This window comes from Epinephelus fuscoguttatus, linkage group LG3, assembly GCF_011397635.1.
Source record: "Epinephelus fuscoguttatus linkage group LG3, E.fuscoguttatus.final_Chr_v1".
Taxonomy (NCBI): Eukaryota; Metazoa; Chordata; class Actinopteri; order Perciformes; family Serranidae; genus Epinephelus; species Epinephelus fuscoguttatus.
In genome coordinates, this window is record NC_064754.1 from 45,184,748 (window position 1) to 45,201,871 (window position 17,124).

General features: G+C 42.6%; 1 protein-coding gene across 1 annotated transcript in view; it reads left to right on the forward strand.

The window, feature by feature from the left end:
* Window positions 1–17,124, forward strand: part of maml3 (mastermind-like transcriptional coactivator 3) — a 180,164-nt gene that overhangs the window by 78,747 nt on the left and 84,293 nt on the right. Inside the window, exons 2-3 of the mRNA XM_049572807.1 lie at window positions 10,836–11,579; window positions 13,518–14,471. Of these exons, the coding sequence (XP_049428764.1) occupies window positions 10,836–11,579; window positions 13,518–14,471 (1,698 nt within the window). The remainder of the gene's footprint in view (window positions 1–10,835; window positions 11,580–13,517; window positions 14,472–17,124) is intronic.

A 17,124-nucleotide genomic window follows, 5' to 3' on the forward strand; every position in this document is an offset into this window, starting at 1 on the left:
TATACAAAACCTTTAATGAAATATCACCCCTCATGGTTAACATGTTCACCCAGGCCCTAGAGGAAAGCCTTCTTCCTCCTTCCCTCTATGAGGCAGTGATCACAGTTATTCCCAAAAAGCGCAAAGACCCAGAAGAGGTTGGTTGATATAGGTCCATATCCCTCATTAATGTGGATCAGAAGATTTTAGCTAAGACTCTTGCTAACAGGCTCAATACACTTCTGGGCAAACTTATAAAACCAGACCAGACTTTGTTCCAGGCCGGAGTTCATTCTGTAACCTGCGCATCTTCAGTATTCTGCATTTCTATTACACTAGCAACACTGACCTGACTATCATTTCTCTAGACGTGGAAAAAGCGTTCGATCAGGTAGAATGGCCATATTTATTTGCTGTTCTACATAGATTTGCTATGAGAGACATATTTATTTCCTAGATTAAGACTTTATATAGGAACCCTAAAGCTCAAATACTTACAAATAAAACACTGTCATCACCCTTTGATCTTCAAAGAGGCACCAGACAGGGCTGTCCCCTACCCCCCCTACTTTTTGCCCTAGTGATAGAACCTCTGGCCAAAACAATTAGATCTGAGGAAAATATACATAGGTATCGCACCCGGAATATGTTACACAAAATATCTTTATTTGCCGACGATGTCCTTATCTTTACAACAAAGCCGCATATCATATCATTATTCCAGCAATCCTACACACAATAGAACATTTCAGCTGCTTCTCAGGCTATAAAATAAACTGGGGAAAATGTGAACTCTTGCCTTGCTCTTTTCCATTCAAAATCTCCAGCGACAAATTCACCTATCTTGGCATTGTTGTAGCTAAGCTGCCAAGCTCTCTGTTTGCAGCTAACTACACCCCCCTGCTGGAGAAACCGCAAACAGATATTCAGTTCTGGAGGTCCCTCCCCATCTCACTAATTGGCAGGGTCAGTACCATCAAGATGAGTTTCCTTCCACAGCTTCTATATCTTTTTCAGGATCTCCCTGTTTTTCTTCCTAAAGCATTCTTCAAACAACTAGATTCACTAATTTTACCCTTTATTTGGCACTACAAAAGTCACAGGATCAAAAAACACATCTTTGCAAACCAGAACTTGAGGGTGGGCTGGCTCTTCCAGACTTCCAGCTCTATTATTGGGCTTCAAATCTCAGAACTCTAGCACTGTTGCTTAACAGCTATAATGAACGCTGGGCATGGATGGAAATAGAATGGGAACAGTGTGCTCCCTGTGATCTAACAGCTGTAATAGTCTCCCCAACCTGTCTTAAAAATCTATTTACAAGGATAACTATGCTATTCACAATATGATACAGGTCTGGAAACAGATTAAAACATCCTGTGGTGTGAATACACTATCTTTCTTACTCCCTATTGCAAATAAACCCTCCTTCCCACCTTCGCTGCTGGATAGCAGCTTTAAACACTGGAAAGACATGGGCATATATCACATAGGGCATCTCTACCTAAATGGGACATTTGCAACCTTTGCTTAATGGATCAGGATCCCTAATGTTTGTTTTGTTGTTGTTTTATCATTATTGTGTTGTATTGTGTTGTATTTTATTTTATTTTATTTTATTTTCTCTCCCTGATCCATCTGTTTATTGTATTGTGTGTTTAATTACACCTGGAGAACAAATATGAAATATTGTATCTCTTTCAGTTTTGTAACTTCACAAATATTCTCCAATAAAAAACCCTATTTGACAAAAATACCAATCTATCCATGGGGGAACTATTTCAATTGCGGAGTTCAAAGTGTACGCTTTAAAGAGAAATTCACATATATTTTCTTTTGAAGGTGAAATGTGAAACACAAATAATCATAATGATCACCGGCTACTGTTGGCTGATAGGCTCTCTTTATTAAGCGGATGGGTCGTACCAGTGGTGTAGTGGTAGTTGATAAAGTGGTTGTGCTACTAGGTAGATGGGTAGGTTACAAAGGAGAGATAGGTATACTCTGCTATATATTTCAGTGGCTTTTTGGCTGATAGGTGGGTATACTGTAAACAGCTAAAAAAAAATATTATGAGTATATCCGATATACGACATCACTTAGTCCTACAGTAGTATTTTACTGTAGCACAAAAGCCCTGTTTGCTCCTTTGTGATGCTGGGATCAGGAGTTACCTGCAAAAAGCTGCTCCGAACTTTGCTGCCAAGTTCTCAGACAGAATTTCATGGATCAGACATTGTTAGAAGACACCTAACGTTATGCCTGACTCGTTACCTGACACTCCTAACGCTGGTAACTGTAACCTTTAACTAAGCTTGGTTATTTCCCTGCGGTGTGCAGTTGCACTTGAACGTATGCCTCACTTACCTAATGTGTGTAGATCTCTGAGCTGTCTAGGGGGTAAATGGGTTAGTCACCCTTCATCAGACCCGACCGCTACTGTAGACTGCCACCCCGACCCGACGCTTCGGCGTCCCCTCCGATCGACGGCCAGGCTGGGCCAGCACAAGCAGCGTTGTTGACGTTGTTGTGATTTTAGTTCATAGGTGGGGGTTGAATGTGACCCCAGATCAGGTGAGGTGTGTAGTGGCGTTCCTGGATCGGTGGATTTTGTCTCCGGATTTCTGAATGTCTGTCGGAATCTTCTGCAGAAGTGTGGCGTGGCAGTCTGTCGGCATCTCCAGCAGCCAGCCTCGACTCCAATCAACCGCCGCCTTTTCAGGTGTGTGAGCTCCTAGGAAGGGGAGTTACCCAATACTCCAAGTGGAACATCAGCCTCTCCTGCTTCCTAACTCCACCCCTAACTGTACACCTAGGCCTCCTAATTATGTGCCATAACAGACATACTGATATGCAAATATTGCTACTTAAACCTACTCCTGTTTTGTCAACATGCATGCATACTGTATGTGTGCCATGCCTTGTTTTTTGGTTAACTGAGTTTTTTTTTTTTTTTTTTTTTTTTTAATTTTTCTTGTACAATGGCCATCTAGTTAGCCTGGTAGGACCTTCCTGATGACATGAGCTCAACATTCTGTTTCGCTCTCTGTATTAGTCTGGACTGGGCGGGAGTACTCACCTTGACAGACAAACTCCTTCAGCTAATCAGAGTAAAAAACATCAGGGGGCATCTTCTTTATCACCACTGGAGCCAGTTAATGAATCAAGCTTTGTTAAATCCAGTCAGAATCATCCACCACACCTCCTGCCCACCCCACTCATACTTTTGCTGCCTTAACTTTCATTTTTCAATTTACAACGACTTCGGAGTGAGATAGGCTGGCGAGTGTATGCACTAGTCCTCGTTTAATTGTTGTTATTGACTCTGTTTCTGCAATAACATCACTCATTGCTGTGTTTACGAGATAGCGCTTGTTGCTTTAGGAGCTACCATTACTGTTCTGCAAGCAGTGGCTTATATTTTATGTCGTCAGTTACAACGTACTCCCTGATTGGCTGCTTATGTTGTCAGCTACGGTGGGGATCCCTGATTGGCCCCAACTGGATCTTAATTTCTGGTTATAAGTACATCATGTCATCAGAATGGGCTTACATAGCTAACATATCGCCACTCAGTGTGAGTTTGCATGTGCATTGCATGGCCATAGTCAGCCTATCATTTGCAGGACTGTCTCATGCAGTCATTGTAGATACAATGTGGTGGTGAGAAAAGCAGGAGTGAGGGAGAAAGCATGCAAAGAGGTGTAATGGTGTGAGGAAGGGCTGTACAGCATGGATATTGCAATAATTTTCAAAGGAGATGATTGCAAGATGTGTGTAACTTCTGATAAGGTGATAAGTATTAGGACACCTCCTAATATTTCTCATAGAAGGTCTTATGTCAACACTATGTCTTCTGGCTGTACAAATGTAATCCTGTAGTTAAAAGGTTTGTGCTGTTGACCAGTATCTTCATATTGAAAGACAAGTCTGCCTAAACATGTGGCTTAACATCAAAATAATCCCCATATTGTGGAGCAGTCTCAACATTGACTCACTCTTTATGTTGAGACTTTGGTTTGAATTCAATATGATGCTTTACCTCTGAAGAGAGGGAGTAAGTGAGTGAGAGGAGAGGAGGAGGAGGAGGAGGAGGAGGAGGAAGAAGAAGGAGGATGCAGTGCACAAAGCACCAGAGCAGCAGGTTGCTATAACAACAGCACCTTAGTAGTTCCATCTCTGTCTCTCTCCTCTCCCTCCCTCTCTGTCTCTGATCACCCTCTCATCGTTTGCTCCCCGCTGTCATTTGGCGCGCTATGCCTTTCCATCAAGCCACCTATCTCCTCCTCCTCCCTCCCTCCCCTACCTACCTCCTCTCTCTCTTACCCTCTCTTCTCCTCTTCATCTTCATGTTCTGGTTGCTCCTCCACTCAAAGGAAAAAAACCATCTGCCTGACAAATGAATCCCTTCTTCTACCTTGTGTGTATGTATCTCTCCCTCTCTTTCTCTCTCTTACCTTTTGTTTCTCTGTATCTTTGTCATCCTCTCTCTGTCTGTTGTGGGAGCCGACAGAGGAGCAGTCAGCAGGTGTTTATGTCAAAGAATACAGAGAGAGATGCAGGAGGGGAAACTAGCAGCACTCTCTTTCCTTTTTCTCTCTCCTGTCTTTGCTCTTTTACATCCTCTCGTCCTTTTTGCTCCGATGCTCTTTTCCCTGTGCTCTCACTAAGCACTCCAGCTTGATTAAACTACTTCAGAAGTCTTTGTCTCTGACTCTCCATAGCTTTTTCTCTCTCTCTCTCTTTGCCTGGCTCTGACTCTTTCTCTCACACATGCCAACACTTGTTTCTCTCAATTTGTGTATTTTATTGCAGTGATTGTCAAATGAATAGACACATTGCCAGGTATATTGCTGTAATTCAGAGGTGTAATTAGGTTGGTAATTGTGCTTAAAGAAACAAATGATTAATTAAGTACAGTTAATATAAAGTATTTGGTTCTGGCTCACAGTATTATCATTCATCCGGTCACGTTCCCTCAGGCTGTGGTATGCTGATTCATACAGTATTGAGCAGACACAACTACAGTCCATCCTTCTCTTTCTGTCTGCATGCATTGTTTTTTTTTTCTGTCTCTATTTTCAGGATCTTATCAAGAAGGTTAAATTGGTAATGATTTTTTTATAGGTGGTTGTGCAAGCAAAACCTGTGTGTGTGTGTGTGTTTATGTGTGCATGTGTGTATCAGTGGAAGGTGCTGTAGTTCACACCACCTGGATAATTATGGGAGTTTTTATAGGTGGGCTTTGAAAGGCGAGTCTGTTATTATCAACATGAGTCACTGGCATTTAGGGAAAGCCTGTAACACACACACACACACACACACACACACACACACACACACCCTTACACACACAAAACCAAAACCCGCTTACAGGAGACTTGAATTATTTAAACCCATTGATTGGAGGACCACACACACACACACACACACACACACACTCAACCACAAACATAAACACACACAGTTGATCAAGCCATGTCGTGACAGTAGAGATGTGTGTTTTCCTGTGTTTTTCTCAGTTGTTGCCCTAGTGGCTACACCATCATAAGAGTTCAAGTCTCGCGCATACACACACACCACACACAAACACTGTAGTTTGGGCTGTCAATACTAATGGTGTTTATCATGCCATAAAGATAATTAGGCTGACTGTCAGTCAGAGTGGGGAACAGAGAGGGAAGCCAACCTGACAGCCCCCCCCCCCCACCCCCCCACCCCCCCACCCCCACCCCATACACACACATGTACACACACCGGAAAACCAAATAACTCAAAAAGGATGATTTGTTGTTTGTGTTGAGGTGTGTGAGTTGTTTTTGTGGTGTGTGTGTGTGTGTGTGTGTGTGTGTGTGCGCGTCTGGCAGTTTGAGTGGGTCCACCTCAGGGTCAGAATACAATCTGAATATATTTAGTCTGTTGTTCCATCTGAATAACAAAGAGCAAAGCATGCATTTGCACACATACATGTATCAGTGGTGCTTCCTTTGGGTGGGTGTGTGTGTTTGACTCTTTCACATGTGACAGCTGAGAGCGTGGATTTTACAAAATATGTTACTGCTCCTGAGCTCCTTTATCACAGAAGGCTGTCTGAAATGTAGATTTGCAGGATACACGTAGGGCCTGCTGTATACAGAACTGGAAACTGCTCCAGTCGTTGTGCTTATGTATGTGTTTGTACAATTTTGTGTGTTTGTGTTTGTGTGTGTGTGTGTGTGTGTGTGTGTGTCTGTAAATTGACAGAGAGGAATGAAATTTATCCTTCCAGCATATTGTTCCATGTATTTTTTTTCCCTTTGTTGTATACTGTGCAATTTAATTACATTATCTTTGTAAAACATTAATATAGTTTGTTTCAGGTCTTGTAGATTTTAGCAGTATTAATACATTTTAATTGATTTTACCTTCTTTAAAAAGTTAACAGCATTTAAAAATATCAGGGCTGTCATCATTAACACGTAAATCACAACACAATATTGCGTTTTTTTTTACTGCATTAATCGCATGCTGCTTTTTTTGTTTCTCCAGCGCACCTTCACTTGTCGTCAAGCTGCCGCAGCGGCTTCCTGCTGCTGTAGTGATGGAAAATACGACACTACTGCACTTTTAAATGGCTTCTTCTCCCAGTAGGTTCTGTTGACAAGTCAAAAGTCATCTTGTGTCAAACGAAATTAAATTATCACCAAAGTACTTTGAGTGTGAGCTACCTCCTACGAGCTGAGCACACAGGTGCAGCTAATTAGACTGATATCAGTGGGCAAATGCATCGCCAAATCCAGCACTATTTTGGAGTGAGTGAATTGCCTGCGGATGAAACTTAATCGAGTTAGTTGATTACAGCGCTTGCTAAATCTGTGGAAAGTGACTGCAGGCCAGTCAACATCAAGAAGGACATCGGGTCTAAGGGACGTCCACAGGTTGACATCTTGTGACCAGTCATTTGTCTTACTGTCATGGGGAACAATAGTTTCATGCATACAAGACCTGTATGAATCAGAGCAAGCAACTAAACTGGAACTCCAGAAAAGAGCATATGCTGTTGTTTTAACTGGGCATCACTGGACATCAGTGAGTAATCAAAATTATATCAGAGTAATTGCACTTTCTTAACTGGAACAGTAATCCTTACAAACAAACAAACACACAAACAAACAGACAAGCAAACCATCAGTACAATTACATGCATGGTTTTAGCTAGTAGGCCATTTAATTGGACTGCTGTCCTTGTCCAGTATACAAGCACGGGAGGGGAATCAGTTTATTGACTGAAGTATGTCGACTGCACTACAATAGGTGCTGATATGCCCCCTTTCAGCTTGTTAGTATTGGACCTTTTTCTAGTTGATCCATTACATCACAGACCAAGCAACAGACAAACAAGTTCACTGAATAAACACTTGAAGTTGTCTCCACCTTTAAGTCATGGTGTCAGACCACACTATTAACTATTTAATTTCAGCGATTAATCAGTTTGTTTTAAAAATAATCATTTGACAACCCTGTAAGTAATATTAATTACAATAGAATTGATTTGTCTGTAAGTGAGCAGTCTTATCTGCTATCAAATGCTGTACTTCGATGGTCTCTTAAGAACAGCCTAAGATTTTCTCCAGGCTATATGTACAACAAAAGAAGGAAATAATACTGAAACTATACAATCTATTCTCTGCACAATGAAGTTAAGGGCAGGACTATGCCACTGATTTTAACACAAAGTTCATTTTTTTAATAAATCCGAAACTTTGGCTTGGATTTGGGTCGGAGCACAAAATTTGCACCCTGGGAACCTTTCATAAATGAGGTCCCTGCTTCCCATCCGTCATTTTAATAGCATCTACTATTTCTCTGCCAACTTCATTAGGGTTTGAAATTAACAGGAGTGAGGAGTAAAATGGAGATTGAGGGTTTATTAGATTGCACAGTCATTGCACAGAAATCTTCATTTTTAGGCACTCCCCCCCTTTTTTCATCACAGTTAAGTGGTGCCAATTCCCATTGTTTACCCGAGTCTTCATCACTGCCAACTCCCATGCTATCCTCAGGAAGCTGAAGACTACAGTGTGCCCACGTTTGATACATGCATGGAGTCATCAGCTTTCTCTCTTCTCTTGAAACTAAAGTCTTTTTTGGCTGGACCTCAGCATGCGAGGCTAGCCCTTTAAACACAGAGGTCTGTCTGTGAGTGACTGAGTGAGAATGAAGCTACACCATTGGCTCTCCCATTGGCAGTTGATTTTTGTCCTCTGCTCAGAGGGTATTGAGCTTCCAGACTTCTTCCCATTCCTTATTCTTTATTTAACAGAGTTTTTACTTTTAAGCACTGTATACAAAAGACAGTCTGCATTTGCATTGGTATCTGTACATATATTTATCTTCAGGTGCATTTATATTATCCATAGCAAAGTACTCATTACTCCTGCCTGCTCTTACACTTTAATCTAATCTCCTTACATTAGATTACCTGCACAGTCAACCACCTACATTTGCACTACCATCATAAGCATATCTACTGTAAATACTGGGTGTCTTAAATTCCCTCCGCATTAATAAAGTATCTAGCTAGCTAGCTAGATAGCTGCTCGTTCTCTCAACTGACTGGTTGGGTTCAGTCAGGAAAATGCGGCCCGAGCCTACGCCAGTGTGTGTGTGTGTGTGTGTGTGTGTGTGTGTGTGTGTGTGTGTGTGTGTCTGCACGCACGCACGCACGCACGCACGCGTGCATCGGGGCGAAACTCCGCCGTGCGTGATACAGAGAGCAGAGGAGAATTGTAAACGACGGTGTGCTACTGCTAGTTGCATGTAGGGAAAACACTGCTCTTTTTGGTATGAGTATAAGAAAAAAAATCACAATGCCAGTTTTTTCCAATATTGTGCAGCCCTAGTTCAAACTTAGAAAAAGTTTTTGAATGCACATTTTTCAGTGATAAAAACACCTTTGTATTGATAAAAGGCCAAAGTGGAGAGAATTTGTAATTTCTTGTATTGGCAAGGTCTTACTCCGTGGCCAAACTACTACAGCCCACTGCCTGTTTTTAAATGAACTACGGACAGTTTTTCAAAATAAACTAGAATATGGTTTAAACACAATGTTGGTTTCATCTCAAACAACTACCACTACCAAGCCCTGCTACTGCACTTTTTTGTTTGAACACGAGATGTTGCTGCTACACCTACAATGATTGATTTCCAGTTAATAAAAATATGTACCTCAGTAAACATGATGCTGGACCTGAGAGATGGAAAATAGAGAAATACTATTTTTAATATGTTAACCCACTAATATTATATTAGTACTGTATACTACTGTAATGTCAAACGTTTAGTAGTGTTGCTTAGTAACTTTGAAATTAAATGAATTTTCTACAGCAAATGGGATTTTCTGCTGCGGAAACACTGTATGTTTACATGCACAGTTAAGTGGAGCTACAATTATAGCTTGACAAAGGCATTTAATTGGACTACTGTCCTTGTCCCAGTATACAAGCACAAGAGGGGAATCGATTTATTGGATATAGGTGGAGATATACCCTCAACATCTTAGTGCTGGACCTTTTTCCGGTTGACCTGTTATGTCACAGACCAAACAATTGCCAATCAAGTTAGATACAGTTAGCTGGCAACAAACTGGTACTATGGTTAACAACTTTACAGCTCTGCACATTTCATACATGCTGTACGCTTTACTTCTTGTACAGATGAGATGCATGCTATCCCATGTGGTTATGGTGTTATGTTGTTACTGGCTTCTTCTTCTGTTAGACATTTAATGCTGTTTAACCTCTGGGTCAAGAACCCAGGGCAGAAGCTTGCACAGAGCACCTAGGCCAGTTTGGGTCCAATTGACTGTAATCATGCAGGAGTAATTTCACTCCCAATCACTTTATCTAGGTGTGTTAGTCCAACTTTGAGAAATTCGGTTTAGTACAATTTCAGTCGGACTTCTGTGTTTGCATTTTAAGAGTCTGGTTTTAGTCAGACTAACACAATAAACCCATTTTCTTTGATGTCATGTAAAAGTACTGACTGGTTTTCTTGCTGTGTAACTGGTTGAAAATTTATGCACTTAGTTCAGCTTGTGACTGCTTCTATTTTTCTGTATATGGCCTGCAGTCAAAAAGTTTTACCATCCCTGTTTTACTCCTTTTCCTATTTTCTTCCCTTTTTCTCAGTTTTTTACTTGCTATGTCTGAGTTTGTGTTTGCTGGCCCTCCACACCTCCTCTCCTCTTTAGCCTAGGTCTATGATAGTGATTACCTTAAACTACCAGCCAGCATTTGTTAGCACCCTGTTGTTATCTCATCTGTGTCATGACAGAGGCAGTTAAGTTTGGTGAACTGTGCGTTGGCTGCTTACACTAAGGCTGAGTATGGGGTGTGGATTTTGACTGGGCAGCTCATCTGCTCATTGGCTGATGCTAATGATAGAGAGAATACTACAGATTGAACAAGCTGTTCTTTAATCTTTCCTTCCCTCCTTAGAAAACCTTGACTCCAGTCTGCAAAGAGGGCTGCTTGTCCTGCATTGCTTTGCCCCATGTTTTACTTTTTGCCATTTCCATTTTTTGTACAAATGGATATGCTCTCTGGAGGAACTGGTGTGATCAGACAGATTGAAGCTGTAGAGAACATAAAATTGGCTTGGTGATGTTTTGATTTCCAGCACACCTCTTGCATTCTCATGCCGGTTCTCCATGTGTGTAGAGAGGAAGCAGCTTGTTGCCTTATTGATTTGGTATCTCATGTTGTTTCCATTGTTAGGAGCCTGAGGACCACAGAAAAGTTTTCATATTGCTTACACGTCCCATCTCTGGTGCTTGTCCCGACCTAATCCATTTTCTTTTTTTGTCTTCGATACAGCTCCAGGAGACTGTAAAGAGAAAACTGGACAGCGCACGATCGCCTCTCAATGGAGAACAGAATGGCATCTGTGATGGAGGCAGCTATTCACCAACTACCAAACGGGTACGGAAGGAGGGCTCTGGTGGTTTGGATTCACTAACAGGTCTCCCTAACAACAACAATAACAACAATGTACCACCCATCTCTCCACTACATCACCAAATGGACATTAAACCCTTACTTGGGGGGCCCAACACTTCCACCGGAAACAACACTACAAACAGCAATGGCAACCATGTAGGCCAGGCATCAGATGAGCTAGGGAAGAACGGTGGCAGCCATCTTCCGGACATGAAGCTGAATGGCTCGCTGGACCTGGAGGACAGCTTCGGCCTCCTCAAAGACCTGAAACAGGAGCCACTGGATGACGGAGGTGGGATGGAGTCCTCTGATCCCCAGTCTCTGTCCAATCAAAATAAACTGTTCTCTGACATCAACCTCAATGACCAGGAGTGGCAGGAGCTGATCGATGAGCTGGCCAACACTGTGCCAGAGGATGATATGCACGACCTCTTTAATGAGGACTTTGAGGACAAGAAAGAAGCAGAGTTTGGCAGACTGGCAAACAATCAGACACCAGGCCCACAAGAAGCAGCTGGGAACACAACGGCACCCGGAGGAGGGGCGGCACCAGCAGCAGCCCTGCCTCCTCCTCCTCAGCCTCCACAGGGAGGCCCGCAGGTTCCCATGGGCTCACCACAGGTCAGTACTAAGAAGGTCACATTATGTCCTGTAACCCCTATCTCTGCCCCAACTTGTTACCAGTTTAGGTGATTCAGTCACGAATTGATGTTTTCTCTAAAGGTAGAATTATCATACATCATTAGCGTGTAACTAACTTACCAACTTAAATGCTGATTGCTTTTAATTGTAACAGACAAAATAGATTGACATCTCATAACAGCAACATGCATGTATAATCTACATGCACTGCACAAATTGCAGTTTGTGGTCCATTGCTGATGCAAGGATTCAAGGTAATGAATAATAATTGCTGTAGAGTAACTAAACTACAGAATTTTGTCTAAAGTGCCTCTACCCTGGAAATTCAAAAAATACTTCTAGAATACGAAAAAGTATCAACGTTGGCAGGGCTGGGACTGGGAGGGGGGTAAGACATGCCCAGTCACTCCTTCGTCCTGTCTTCAGGAATCAGATAATTTGAACTGGGTTTAAATAAGAATTGATTTTTGATTTCAGTTCATAGTTATATTCACACAGTTGAGTCCTTCGGTGTACCATTTCTAAATTATTAATACATGGACAAAACAATGAGATTTGCAGAATGAGAAACAAACAAACATGAAATGCTTACACAGTGTGATGGGAATATAATATAGCCTAATAAAGTTTTAAGCTAGCTGTACAATATCTTGGTCTGAGACAGATGGCTTCCAGCAAGACAAAAAATAGTCTCGTAAATTATGAACAGATTTATGTGGATATTGCAAGGGCTTTAAATATATTTAGAAAATTCCACAAGTAGTGTAATTTGATATTCTGATTAATTGCAATTTTTGTTTACTTTTTTAACATTGGCAATGAATTAGCTAGCTAGGACTCCTGCAGTCTATCCCTCTCTACCTGCTGCTGGAAGACTATTGAGCTAGAGGACAGAGGGTGGAAGCTCAGGAGACAGACTCAGTAGTGGCTGTAGCAACTCAGATTCAGCCTCCGCAAACCCCAGCACAGAGGTTCACAGTGGGCTTGGTCTAATCTTTATACAGGCAGCAGCAGAAAGTCTCCTAATCCAGCGGGGACTTTGCGCTGGCTAAATTCGACTTGCTATTTGAGCAGCTGAAGGTCTGTGTCCTCTGACCATCTGCCGTTGTCTGCTTCCTCACTTCGGCTTTGTTTTTCTTAAAACAGATATTTCACGTTACTTGTAAATTACCACAATAAACAAGGCAACCTCTTTTTCCCCCTGTATTTAATTAATACTGTTTAATTGTTAATTGTTTCATTTAATAAATGAATATGCCACTGCTGTGACTCATATAACTCTCTTTCTGAAAGTTAGATTAGATGCTTGATTTTCATGTCTGCATTGTAGGTATGGAGCTAAAGCCAGGAGGGGATAAGCTCACCTTAGCATTACAACTGAAACGATGGGCAGACAGCCTGGCTCTCTCCAAAGTTCAAAACATGTGTTAAGTTGTCTAATTAGCAAGTTGTATCTCATTTATTGAAATGTAGAAATAACAAGTTGTGAGTTATGGGAGAGCTGCATGCTGTGACGAACAAGAGTTCAACATCCATCAAGTGCTTTCGTGCAGTGTTTGCAGCTGTGTCACTGGTTGCTATATATGGCTGGTGAGCACAAGCTTTAATATATCTGCACAGGTTAGATGGTATCAAACCTTCAAACAACAAGACTCTGAAAGGTAACTCTCACTTAAACTACAATTTGTTAAATTTACTGTACTGTTTATGTTCAGATTATACAAACAAGGGAAGATGTGTTAATTAGAAAGCTTAAGAGGTGTTGATGGCCATATTTTTGAACTTCAGAGAGAGCCAGGTGAGCTGTTTCCTGTCTTTATTTAAGCTAATTGCCTCCTGTTGTTATGTTGAAAAATTCTTGTAAGAGTTAATAGTAAATAAGTCTCATTGGATTTTTTTTGTGTTTGGGCTCCGCAGGTCCGACCATCTTCGTCAGGCCCTCAGTTTGCCACCACTGCCAATGGAACGCCTCCTCAGCAACCTTTGCAGCAGTCTCCAGCCGTTGCCATGGCATCAGGTTCCCCATTGCACAACTGCGTAGCTCGGTCCCCTCAGACTCCCACCCAGGCTCAGACACAAGCAGTCTCTAGGCCTGGGAATGGATACATTATGAACCCTGGCCCAGGGGTCAGTCAGGCAGGCACAGGACCTGGAGCGGCTGGAGTTGCCCCTGGAGGTCAGCCTGTAGGACCAGTGACGCCAGAACTTTCTCCAGCAGAGCAGCTAAAAGCAATGGCTCAGCAACGTGCTAAACTGCTGCAGCAGAAGCAGCAGCAGCAGCAGCAGCAACAAGCAGCTAACTGGTCCCCTGCAGGCGCTCCAACCAGTCCCTATAACTCTGGTCCCTTTAACCAAGACAAACCCAACAGCCCTATGATGTACCCACCGCAAGCCTTTAATACGCCACAGGGCCCTCTAGTGGCTGGGATGGCCCCCAACAATGGGCCCAAAGCCCCCATGAACAACTACCTCCCTCATAACCACATGGGCATGATGGGCCAGCAACAGCCAAACAGCATCAACCAGAACACCCTGTCCAAACAACAGCAGCAACAACAGCAGCAAACAGCAGCCATATTGTCCTATAACAACACCAAACCACTGAGTCACTTCAGTGGCAGCGGGGTTGATCACATAGGTCAGAGGATGACTCCTCCCATGGGAGGGAACAATCAGGTGAAGAACCCCATGATGCCCCCCTACATGGGTGGTGGGGGAGGTGGTGGCCAGGGCGCAGGGCCAGGGCAGACCCAGGGGCCAATTCCAGGCCAGACAGCCCACCTTAGTGAGGAGCAGAAGAGGATGTTGCTGATGAAGCAGAAAGTGTTGAACCAGAACATGCCCTACAGCGCCATGCAGCCTCATGGACAGGTAAGGCACCTGTTGCTCCCTGTTACAGTTTTAATCAATGCAGCTATTCAAATTTGTTTGCGCTGCATTGGTGCAGTTTAAGTGAAGTCAACGTTGTTGCGTCTGTGTTGGTTCAGCAGGACGATTTCCTTCAACAGTTGTTTGTCTGTAGCTTTGGCTCTGATTTCAGAGTCATTTTTCAGATGGAAACAGAAAGCTGTTATTGTGGAGATGAGTGCCAGGGTGGTGGTGTTACAGAACACTCAACCCGTGACCTTGGGAGGAGCACGAAACACCCAACAGTATTTGCCTGTCAATCCTTGAGGCACCATATGTAATGCTGGCTGTTCACTGGAGTTTTTCTATAAAGTACACTGACATCCATCGATCTGGATCGATAAATTGAGTCACTGATCAAAGATCCAGTATCGTTGATGCAAAGTGAAAACACTGAACAACATCATCATCTTTGCGTTGCGCCTTTATTTCAAAATTCTCTGTCACAATCAAACAGCGCCAGGCAGCTGATGGTAAACAGCCGAGACAAAGTCAATGACATTAAGGTTGTTTACTCTGTATAAATCAACAGTGTGGAAATATTTTTGATTTCGGATAAAGTACGACTCAACAGACAAAGCACATGCTGTATGGAAATAAAAAAGGAGGTACCTGCCTCGATGGGCATTTCACTCTGCTAACTTTTCGCTACAGTAACATTAGCTGCTCTGTTTCAATAATGGGCTGAAAAAATGTGCTGTTCTGTTGGGGCATGAAGTGACTTACACCAATGGTTAGTAAGATGAAGTGGGGTAAGGCTAATTGACACAATGTAAATGTGCTAAAGCTAATAATGGGTCACCAGCAAAAAACAGTTGTTTTGTCAATGAGCCTTAATAGTTAGTGTTGAGCCGAATTTTGTACTTTTGTTAAATAATGTTGCTATTAATCCGGGTGTTATGGCTGTTGGGAGAAGCTTGCCTTCAATTTTTAGGAAAAAGATCATGGATTGGGTTAAAATGAAAACATTTCTTCCAGAAAGGTCTTTCTGAAAGAAAGCTCTGAGGGTTAACTTATCCATCAGTTTAAAGTACTGCAATTAAGTGGTTACAATTATTTCCATTATTCATGTGTTTTTCTATTTTATGGCCCAAAGGAAAAAAGAAAAGGTTGGCAGCGCCTTCTGTAACAGATTGTGTGAAATCGGCAGATAATATCATCTCATATTGATTGCAGGCCCCTGAATTGCATTGAATCAAAATCGTATCGTGACAGACTTTGTAATATTGGAAAATATTGTATCATCGTCCAAAGAATTGATACAATATCGTATTGTGATAAAATTAGTTATTTACACCACTACTGATAAGTTTGACTCCATTTTTACACTCTGAATGCCCGATAGCAAGGAAATAAAAATACAAGCTAATACAAACTTATTTTAACAGTTGACCGGGACAGATTATGGAAAATGTATTTCTGTTACAAAACCTCCCAGAGGTGCAGCCAGAGAAGGTAAAATGGCGGTAGTTTCCCCAGCAACAAGCCAGGGCTGAGAACAGGCATAGGAAAATGGCCTGTCGACAGTGTATTGATGCCTCTGCAACACGAGCAGCACTGATAGCCTCCCCACACTCCTCCTCCTCCCCCAGACACACAAGCGCATGCACTCACACACCACACCAAACACCAAAGCTAAACGGCTCCTTAGCTCATATCCCCAATCTGTCACAGCTGACTGATGGCTGAGATTGGACCACTAAGCCAAGCTAGCTGCTGTCATTACCGAAAGCCCACCTCGGGCAGTTTGTTTCCCGAGTCCAGTGACCAGCACAGCCCACTGTGAACGCTCCAGTGGTTCAGCCACATGGCAGGTGTCCTTAATAATCGCAGTACGGAGGTCTTTAAGGAAGTGTGGGTGGACTATACCTTAACAAATGAGCACCTACACAAGTGACACATCACACTTGTATTGTTCTTCTCATTATCCCAGGGCCATTGTGTTATTGCCGATAGAAAGTGTGTGTGCTGGTGTGTGTGCGTGCTTGTTGATGATTCACTTGTCAATGTTGTCTCCTTCTCCCTTTATCTCTCTGTCTCTCTCACTCTGCCTCCCTTGTGTTCATGATATGGTTACAGTCAGCCACCTCCTCCTCCCTTCTGGTGATCTCTGCGTCTCCTGTCCTGCTCCTCCTCCTCCCTCCCCCTCTCCTCCCTCTCTTTCTCTCCCTGCCAGAGACACTCAGCACCAATAAAGGAGCAGATTTATTAATATGGGGCCTTTGTGGCTGCTGCCTGAAGGGCTGTGTGTTTGTGCGCGTAAGTGAGTGAGTGCGAGTCCACGTACATGTATGTTTGTGTGTGTTTCATAGATTTGGGGAGGGGGTTGGTAGAAAAAAGGGGATGGAGAGATTTATTTGAGTGAGCAGAGGAGAAATGGAGACCAGGAAGAGAGAGGAGAGGGATGTGCAGAGGGGAAAAAAAGAATGACTTAAAGGAGAAAGGCAAATGCAGAAAGAGGGAGATTTATTGAAGAGTGAGGATGGAGCATATTAAAAAGGAAAGTCAAGGGTCTGGAAAGAGAAAAATAAGTGAGCAATGCAGAATGGAGAGTCTGAAATACAAAATGTTCACAGTTTTACATGCATCTAGTTCCACTGGAATGATATTTATTAGG